The sequence below is a fragment of the Strongylocentrotus purpuratus genome, unplaced genomic scaffold (genome assembly GCF_000002235.5).
Source record: "Strongylocentrotus purpuratus isolate Spur 01 unplaced genomic scaffold, Spur_5.0 spur5_scaffold_2, whole genome shotgun sequence".
NCBI classification, from domain to species: domain Eukaryota; kingdom Metazoa; phylum Echinodermata; class Echinoidea; order Camarodonta; family Strongylocentrotidae; genus Strongylocentrotus; species Strongylocentrotus purpuratus.
The window spans coordinates 7,698,333-7,708,325 of NW_022145605.1; the positions used below are offsets into that span (position 1 = coordinate 7,698,333).

Sequence of the window (9,993 nt, forward strand, 5' to 3'; positions counted from 1 at the left end):
ACAGAAACTTTAAGAGAATCAATGAATACTTTGATTGCTTCCCTTTAACTAATCTAACCCAATATCCAATCATTCTACACTTAATTTTATCGAGTATTTTACCACGTCCAGTTTCACCATAAACCATGAAGTCAGGTGTGCACTTATTTACAAACAATATCGTTCTTAAAAAATGTCTTTGGAAAACTTCGAGTAGGAGAATGAACGTAGTTCTTTTGAATGTCCGATTACGTAGCAGACGACGCGACGTTTGACAGACCATGATGCTTTGCGGCTTGGCTACGACCGGAAGTTTGTGTTGACAGGTTCTATTCTTTTAGAATTTAGTAAACTGTACCCGAGATACTTCTGCTTTTATTTCTACTTCCTTGATGATTGGTCTATCAATATTACTTTGAGACGTTTCTACATATTAGAGGAATTGAAAAAAGATAGTGAAATGCCCGGGGAAGTACCTAAAATACCACAGGTAAGAATTAACTGTGCATATCTCTCATTGAAGCAAGCTGGTCAAAGGCAGTCCCATCTACTGAAATTCATGTCAGCTTAGCTAACGGAATACAATTGCAGTTCGAAGACTCGAACTTTTGCTTTTTTTTTTTTTAAATGGAAATAATGTTATTGTAATATTAAAATAAAATAAAATATGTTGTGCCAGGGTCGTGTGTTTTAGAAACTGCTGTCTCTGCTTTTGTTTTGCCTTTTATTTTTTGTTTTAAAGTGATTTTTTTTACTCATTTTAAGTTCGGCTTGCCTTAGACAGAAATAACCATCTGATTTGGGTCATTTCTTTGATAAAACTGACATTTGTTGTCATTCCCCAATACAGATGGTAACCCAGAGATCTCGTACCGTAGGGGTGGCTATGAACATCTTTTTGTTCACGACATTTTCTTCCCGATTTTCTTTATTTAGATCTAGAGTAAAGGAGCCCGTTTTCGGCCACTTAAGACAAAATCCTATTTTTAGGACCCTTTACTTCCTATTTATTATCATTTTTTGTTCAAATCATGAAGCAAATATTATTATTATTTAAACAAAAAAAGAATCCCAGAAAAAAATCACGAATTGCCATGACAATATTCATTTCAATCTTCACTGTTTTGGAGCCAGTTATCGGCCGAGCGTTTCAGTTTACGGCCGCATGTACAAAGTCAATAGGAAGCGCTCGCGCGCGCCGTGTGTTTCCGCGCTGATGTACAGCACAAGCGGGCGGAGCAGGTATCCCATGCCGGAGCTCCCTGGTGCTCGCCTGGCCGAAGACAGGCACAGCGGTGATCGGAAGTTGGAATCTGAATTAGACAGACATATCGTGTGTGCGTGGCAGGGTCCGGCTGCATTGATTTAATACATGGGATGAGATACTTTTGAGCTTGCGACTAACACAAAATCGGGCTCTAAATCTGAAAAATACTTGAAATAAAGCTGATTTTATGGTACCCATATTTCTTACATACACGCGTAAGATACTCGATTTTTCAGATTCGGGTAGCGGGACCGCCGATTACATCGCTAAAATGTGATATTTTAGGATATATTTTTCATTACAAATGTGGTTCTTCAGTGACACTGGCATGGTATGGTATGAGTGGGATATGTGTTATGCTATTATGCGATGTATTTTAGAGTGATTTTACCTTGCATCCAACCAATTGGCCGAAAACTGGAGCTGGCCGATTACCGGCTCCTTTACTCTAGATCTAGATCTAGGGTCTAGATCTAATTTTCTGATTTCTAAATCAGATGTAAATTAGGTCGGTCTATATATCTCCTAATTACAGTTTTCAAAATTTGCTAACCTATCATAGAATGTGAAATTTTCGGACTTACTTATATGAATTATCCAATTTGTATCTTTGACCTGTGAAACAGTACGTTCATGCACGTTCATGCACTTACATAGAGCTATATGACCCGGCGGCCGATATATATTTCCGGGGCAATTCCTACCAAAACATAGCCAATGGCCAATCAGAGCACTCGTTTCGTGGGAGTTCGTTGGTCAAGCCAGGCTGACTCGTACGTAGCTACGATAGCTATTGGACGTTCGAAAAGAAAAAATGAATATTCATCAACTAAAACCAAGACGGATAATGTTGATGACGAGACTTTCTCGGATTAATCATTAATTTAGGATCTAAATGAGCAAGCTATCGTAAGTCAAATAAGCTATATATATGTTATTTTTAATTTTTATTATAATTGCAGCAGTTATGAGGATGTAAAGAGTGAAAATCTCGTTGCATATCTCATTCATCGCAGTCCGGTCGAACCGAACCATTTGTTCTGTACAGTCCCGTACAGTCCCGATGGGACATACTTCAGTCTCTATAATCGGAGGTCTAGTGGAGCCAGACGTAGTCTCAGTGGAACAACCGACGATTAGAGAGACTGAAGCTTTCGGTCTAGGCTTGCCTTTGCCTTTGGCACTTTGTATTTGCTTTGCCTTTGGCCTTTGACATGAAGACATAGAATACCTGTAAACTTCTTCTTCTTCTTCCATTGAGTACAGTCCTCTTTGTAGAGTATAGTCATACATCATAAATACGGTTTAACTCTTAGTAGGTAAACAAAATAAACATTGGCATTGGCATTGGACAATGTTGGAAGAAACTAAATAGACTCTACGAGTTATGACGGGTTAGGTTTAAATCTAGGTGTTTTTTTTAAGCAACTGATCATGCAAGAGTTTTGTTGACTTTACTTTACTGGTTCGCCTTCCATCATGCTATCACCAACTTCACCTCCTTGGCGAGGACCTGGAAAAGAACTCTGAGAAGTTATGAGTTCCCAACCGACCTTCACTCCCTCCTCTCCAAGCCCATTCCCTACATTACCTGGAAGTCAGTCACTAGGTCTGCAATTAACTCGGCTATGCAGAAGAAAGTTCATGAGGCCATCAATGCAAAACCATCTCTCTCCTTCTTTGAGAATAACACTAGCTCCCCTTTACCCGAGGTCCATCTCCTCAAGTTTTCTACGTCAAGCCATCATTGTACGCTTGCAACTTCTCTCTCAGACGTACCTAACTCAATCCCGGCTATGTGAAATCAAGAAGGGTACGATCTGATTCTGCTAAGTGTGCAAAGCGGAAGAGGAGGACATCACACACTTCATAGCCAAGTGCATACCACTCAGGAATTATCGCCAGAAGCTGGTCAACAATCTTCACCACAGGGACGTACAGCAGTCGACACTCGCTCTATTCACACCAGATGACCCTGAGACCTTCACGCGGGCAGTCCTCCTACTTCCCAATGTTCTAACTGTCTGCCCTAACCAAAAGAACCTTCTTCTTAATGCATCTCTGTCATTTTTATACAATATCCACTCTGCTCGTGCTAATGCAATCGCCAATACACATTCTACCTGACATGACAATCCTGTCTGCTATGACCATGAACCTTATTGCTATATAAACTGCAGTACCCTGGTAGCTGCTGATCTCCGATAGAGCGGAGGAAGAAGAAGAAGAAGAAGAAGATGAGGGTTAATTGTCCGGACACTTGACTGACTTGACTATTAAAATAATTAAAGCCTTCTCTTTTGCCTTCGTATTTAAGGAAAAAGTATTCATGAAATAGCACTAACCATCGTGAATAGACTAGACCATCGTGAATAGACTAGACCTATTTGTCCTGTATAATGATATTTTTCAACACAAGTTTTAGAAGGCTTATGAAATATCGCATGTCAACTTCCTTATATCACTGTTTTAAATCAACTGTCAGGACACCCAAAGTCTTAGTAAAACACTAATCTAAAACCTCTGAGCCTGAGATCCAAACTAAAAGTACAAAGTAAAGACATGATTTACTTGTTGATCTTGGTTCGCATTTGCATAGATCTAAAACCTATTCTAAAGTTTAAGTGTTGATGATAATACTCATGTCAACGAAATTCCAAGTCAATTATGTCGATAGCAAGATGTGATAACCATATACAATTTTTTTAAAATTAAACCAAAGTCTTTCTTTACTTATTTGATTTCTAGCCAAAAGAGCACAAGGCTAAGATCTGCCTATGGTGAGTATGGTTTTATTCTATTATAGGTATTAGGTTCTATAGGCCTAGTGTTCTCTATCTAAGAGTTAAAGGTAATAAAAAGTTTTGGTATGGGGTCAAGAATTTGGTTCAAATGAACAAATTTGGAAGTATACATGTATGTGATCCTACAATATTCAGTGATCGTTGTCGCGGTTGAAATCGAGTCTAAAGTGATGAAATTGTAAATAATAAATTCTTTATATTGTATAGCTCCCTCTCAAGGTCAAGATATTGATTTAGCTACGAAACAATGTTTCTTGACTGAAATCGACCAATTGGCTATTCCCGTTTGGAAATTATATATCACAACTGCATAGTCTGAGATTTTCATTTTCGCAGCTTTCATTGTATGGCCGTAGACGCTATTTGAAATTTATCAAAATTTACCGGGAGCACCGGTAAATTTTGATATTCCATTTATCTCGAAAGCAGAAGTGTTTTGTTGGCTAATTTTTTTAATGCTCGTAAAACATCCACTTGCGCATCCAAATACTGATCAAAATTGTAAGGAATCACTATCCAGCCAATTTTCAAAATTTACCAAAACTTTGTATTACCTTTAATATTTTGAAGAAAAAAATAGTTTATTGCATTATAACTGTAATCAAATTTCAACTTTTTATCAGTATTTAAAGGTAAGATATAGATTGATGATTTATTGGTTTTCTTTATCAAATTTTTAAATAAAGTAAGAAAATTGTATGTTTGTTGATTTGAATAATAATTGTGTAAAGAGGTACTTGACAACTCTTGCTCACATATTTAAAGGTATTGAAGGATATAAAGTGAACATCAGAAACTGATATTGTAAAGTTAAAGTTGTAACGTATAGTTGCAGTGCTGGAAAGAGAACAGTTTAAATATTTGGTGAACATATAAATTATGTGTTGATTGATGACTGAAAATAAATAAATTTCATTCTTTTGATTTCGTAATAATCTTTCTCTGGATGTCTATGTACTTGAAGGAAAATATTATGTCTAAATGAATCCATAGTTTTTTCCAAACTGAAATTATTTTTCAATAATCATTCATGACAAGATATTTTTCATTCATTGAAATAATATGCTGTTTTTTTTTATAAATTTCATTCAGGGCTGATTTAGACGTTCACAAATCTGAAGAGATCAAGGGAGCAGTGAATATGGAAGAAGTCAAGAGGTAAGCCATTTCTATGCCGGTATTCAAGGAGCATTTCTCCGTCCTCTGTGAGTTTGATTTACTTTCAATTATAAAAGCAATGAATCTTCTCAGTCGCCCCAAGGGCACAGCTGGTTTCTGAAGGGGGTTCAAGGATTACACAAATCTACAGACAAATGAAGGAAGAAGAGCTAGATCAACACATTGCAGTCACAATATTACACATATAAATAACAATGTTAGAAACTCACGGCTCTCACTTCAGTTGTTTAAAAAAAAAAAATACTATGTATTCATTCATCATTCTACTTTTGGTTATTATCACATTATATAGGGTCTATAGCACTTTCAATGAAAAGTTGGAAAGTCATTTTAGCAATTGTATTGTTATCATTTTTATCAAAATCAGGATTTTAGCGGAGCATTTTTCCCTGACTGACTATAAGGAGAATCCTAGATCTGCTGCTCTACTTGATCTCTACTTCTATGCCACACAGTTTGCATTGAATCATAATTTCACCAAGGAACAGCTCTCTGTTTTCTTTTCCATTGTGAAGAAAACACATATGGTCTGTGTTGGTGAGTATGTTTATCCATATTTCATCCGATTCAGAACATTCCAAATAATTAATTTTAAGCATCTTTTACTTTTTTTTACACAAAAATTGAGTTATCAGTAAAGTAATGAGGAACATTGTACAGATTCATATCATTCAAAGATTAGAGATAGCCTGTTTCATTTCTTCAGATTACACAAAAATATGCATATATTTTTTTGTTTCCAGAAACTCCATTTGGAAATGTTGAGCAGTGCTATGACTACTTCAAAGAACTTGTGCTGTGTCATGCAGTTTTGGTAAGTTTGAAACACAAGTCTGTCTACCATCTATTTTATTTAATTATTTTAAATTATCTATTTTAAAATTATCTATTTTATTTATTTATTTCAAGTTATCTATTATATATATTTATATTTATTTATTTGTTTGTTATTTATCTTGTTGTTGGATTGATAATTTTGTAACATTAGTTTTGACATATAGAGAGTATGAATCACAAAACTATACAAGCTGGTGTTTAAAAGATTTAGGAAAAGAAAGTGATAAGTGTCGGTAAGAGTAGTTGAATCAACCAACGATCAGTACCATTCTCAGTGGATGGACTCAGAGGTACGATTATGAAAGATTCTGCATGCATGCACAGGTGCAAAGATTTATAGGAAAATGTTTATAGAATATATATATATTCATAAAAGTCTTTTAATGGGGGGGGGGGGGGAGGGAGGAGGGGTGCTGTGAAATGAGATGAAAATGAGAAAATCATGACCTGTAACTTTGACACTCACCATATGAGTAAATATGCACAATTTATTTCCCAAGTAGACAGAAATACAAACCAGGGTAATTATTATCATAATCAACATCACTGTTGTGTAACCTAACAGAGACCCCCCTGGAGTGTCAACCTGTTCGGACATGAGCATGTTCGTCTTGTCATCGATTACGTGGTGAACACATACTTCCGCCACTTCAAGCTTTACAAATACGTCTTCACCCCTCTGGTCAAGCTGGACCTCTCAATCTCGTACGCTGGGATGCCAGAAGAGGATGAGCCCCAAACTCAAGGTAAACAAATCCTGCTGTATTTCAAAACTTTTTCTATTCTGTCATGCTGATAAACTTTCTATTTCTTTATATTTGCAAAGATTACATGTAGATATTTAGAATTAACATAATGCTACAAATTACAGGTTCCTGAAGCCAATTCGATTGATCAGTTTGCTGTACAACACCTACAAATATATCATTTTGATGGAAGCTCTACATTCTGAACAGTTGTAAGAACTGTCATCATTAGATACTGGTATTAGATATGTTGAATACAATCTAAATGGCTAAAAGTTTATTAAACAAAAACTTGCTGCACACTACAAACAATGAAAAGTACCCAAGCATGGATACATATACATGTATGCACAAACGTGGTAAGAGCCAGTAGTTTCCTTACAGGTCATTATCTTTGTGTGTCAGTGTTCAGCTAGTCAAACTTGTTTGGCTTTCAATGCTTCAACACACATGTAAACTCAGTTTGATTTTGTGAGAATCTTATTTATTGTACTCCCTTTAAGTGCGGAATTTCTAAATAGAACAGCTTCATCAACTCTTCATGAAACACATCTCTCACTCTGATTTTCTTTCTGTCTGATAGAGGAAGAATTGAAGGCCATTGAGGAGGAGGCAGATGGGCCTACGGAAGAAGATCAGGACCAGATTACGCCTGAAGGACGAGAATCAGAGAAACCACCCAGTCCTGAAGGTAAATCCATTCTTCATTATTATAGAGATGTCGGGTGTAGTAAATACATGTACGTCACTGGACTGTGGATCACATAGTTCACAGTTCGAGTCCCGCCGCGGCTCTAATTTCATTTGGCAAGACATTAATCTACATTTGCTACTCTCCATCCAGGTGTAGTAAATGGGTACCTGGTAGAAATTTATTCCTTGAATGCTGTTGCCGCCTTAAGGCAGGTATGCGAAAGACAGTGTAATAATACTATGTAGGCACTTAGAGCATCCCCTGTAATGGATAAATGCAAAATATAAATGTAGCTATTATTATTATTATTTAGCAAAGTTACCACACATACTGTTAATGTTTGTAACCATCTGTAGCCAAAGTTGTTAATGAATCAATAGTCATGTTTCGGTTAACATTTTGTGACATTATGGAGCACAAAATGTTACAATGCTGGCATTGCAAACTGATGTACATCTATCTACAGTGCTTAAGCCTATGTGTATGTCGGTTTGTGAAACCAGTGAAAACGTTTTATTTATCCTTGGAATGAGACAAGATAAAGCTACCTTGTAATGTCAAGGATTCCCTGTGTAGTCTGCATTTTTATCAAATTAAAAGTGGTTGGCATTGATTGTGAAGGAAATGTGCACCATTTCAACATCAAGAATATTTGCAAGTATACATGCACATTGGTGCTAATTAATTTATCATGAAAAATGAGATAATGCTTTAAGGTTAACCATGATTAACCTCACTATGTTATGGAAGGTCGACCAGTTTTGGAAATAACCAAAATAAACATGCCCTTCTTTACATTGTTTCACACACAGAAGAGGAATCGGAGACCACCAAGGAACTCCGTAAGCTGATCACCACACAGCTCAATGACGAACTTTCCAAACTACGCATCAATCTCTCTGACCAGATCCAGCAGAATAATGACTCTCTTCAGAAGAAACTCTCCTTGGCAGACGATCCAGGGAGTGGCAAGCAGGGCCGTGCCTCCAGTAAGAGCAAGAAGAAGTAGTGCCATTGAAGGCACCCTTGTGAATGTATTTTGGACCGTTAACTGTCATGATCTGTTAGATTTTACTAATGAAGAGAGGATCATATTTTGTTTTGAAGTCAGGATGATGAAGGATCTTGACACACCGCAGCACAGCAGTTGGGAGGATTTGGAAGGACCCAATTATACCTGAAGTGTTTAGACTATTCATAATGGACGATTTATCATTCTTACCTCTTCTGATCTTTCTAAAGTTCCAGTTCTTGGCCTGGCCTGTGCTGGCCTTTAAGAAGCCTGGTAAAAAAAAACTCACACCTGATGCACAAGATAAGAGATCAAGGAAAGGTTTTACTTTGTTGGGGTGCAAGGCAATTCCAAGTTTGAAGTGGTATAAGAATGTATGGGAATATATTTATGTATTGTCTAAGTGTCATTTATTGATAGAAAAACTCTTTATGACAAGATAAGGCAATAATAAAACATCAATATCCAGCATTTGTGATATGTTTTTCTTATCACAACTGTCTATGACTGATGCTGATGCCTAAGGATTATTTTTTTTCACTCTTCCATCCTTCAACCTGTCCAACTGTTCCTCCTTCCCTCCGGCTACTTTCACCCCCACTCTCCATATCTCTCTCTTGTTTCCCATTACTTTCTCTCTCTCTCTCTCTCTGTTTACATCTACATATCTCTAATATTAAATGTATCTTAGTTATGTTTCTAGTAGTTAAGTGAACATTTATTGTGTTATATATTTATATTCTATTGCAATGAAATTATATTGTTAATGCATTTTGAAGAAAGACTAAATGACATAAGTTTGTTAAACTATTTCTGAATAAAGATTTATTTCAAAATTATATATATTTGCAATGGTTAAAGTGTCTAACAGCAATGGTTTTACCATCTTCTATATCTTTCCTTTGGGGTGGTATTCCAAACAATATGTTATCTTTTATGTTAGTGATAATATGCTAATTGTCATAACAAATTCTAATTACGGAAGCAAGTCATCGGTTAGTGTCTCTGCAAAGCTGGTACATTTGCAAAAACGTTTAGAGATCCACTGGCACCAATATGAAGTGTTTATTTGCCTTTCACTAACATAAGAGATGACAGTTTTCAGAATACAGCCCAATGTGTGTTAAAAAGATGTATCAGTTGAAAATCTGAATTAAATTATATTTTCTTCACTCATCCCCTAAATATTGGAAACCTGCAAGTAAAAGTTCAGCTGGTCAAAATCAAAGTTTTGCAAAGCCATTCTACAAACATTGCCAATCAATAACCTAAACTTAGTGAACTTCCAAGTGGAAATATTAACTTTTAAATGGCATACAAAAGACAACTTTAAACACTACAAAGGCAAGACTTTACGGTAGAAGACAAAAACTTGTGGCACATATTATACTGTGGTCTTTACATCCATACATGGATAAGAAAGAAAAATGTCTCTTTTTATCAGTTCTGGTGTTCTCTCTGAGGGTTTTCAGGGT

General features: G+C 36.2%; 1 protein-coding gene across 2 annotated transcripts; it reads left to right on the forward strand.

Annotated features, from left to right (window-relative positions):
* The first annotated feature begins 290 nt into the window (after positions 1 to 290).
* On the forward strand, positions 291 to 9,357 carry LOC583069 (coiled-coil domain-containing protein 189). 2 transcript variants are annotated; one of them, XM_782996.5, is made up of 8 exons: positions 291 to 469; positions 3,995 to 4,026; positions 5,143 to 5,208; positions 5,597 to 5,766; positions 5,973 to 6,043; positions 6,632 to 6,812; positions 7,396 to 7,503; positions 8,319 to 9,357. In XM_782996.5, exons 1-8 carry the CDS (start codon positions 440 to 442, stop codon positions 8,513 to 8,515), a joined length of 855 nt encoding a protein of 284 aa, XP_788089.1. In that variant the 5' UTR covers positions 291 to 439; the 3' UTR covers positions 8,516 to 9,357. The 2 variants fall into 2 exon arrangements, with proteins under 2 accessions (XP_788089.1, XP_030847424.1); XM_030991564.1 differs by lacking the exon at positions 3,995 to 4,026.
* Positions 9,358 to 9,993: the final 636 nt, after the last annotated feature.

What these genes read in the sequence shown, in the direction of transcription:
- LOC583069 (XM_782996.5), top strand. Translation starts at nt 440, where the DNA reads ATGCCCGGGGAAGTACCTAAAATACCACAG. An exon ending in AAGGCTAAGATCTGCCTATG is followed by an intron (nt 4,027 to 5,142) that starts GTGAGTATGGTT and finishes AATTTCATTCAG; the next exon opens with GGCTGATTTAGACGTTCACA. An exon ending in AACACATATGGTCTGTGTTG is followed by an intron (nt 5,767 to 5,972) that starts GTGAGTATGTTT and finishes TTTTGTTTCCAG; the next exon opens with AAACTCCATTTGGAAATGTT.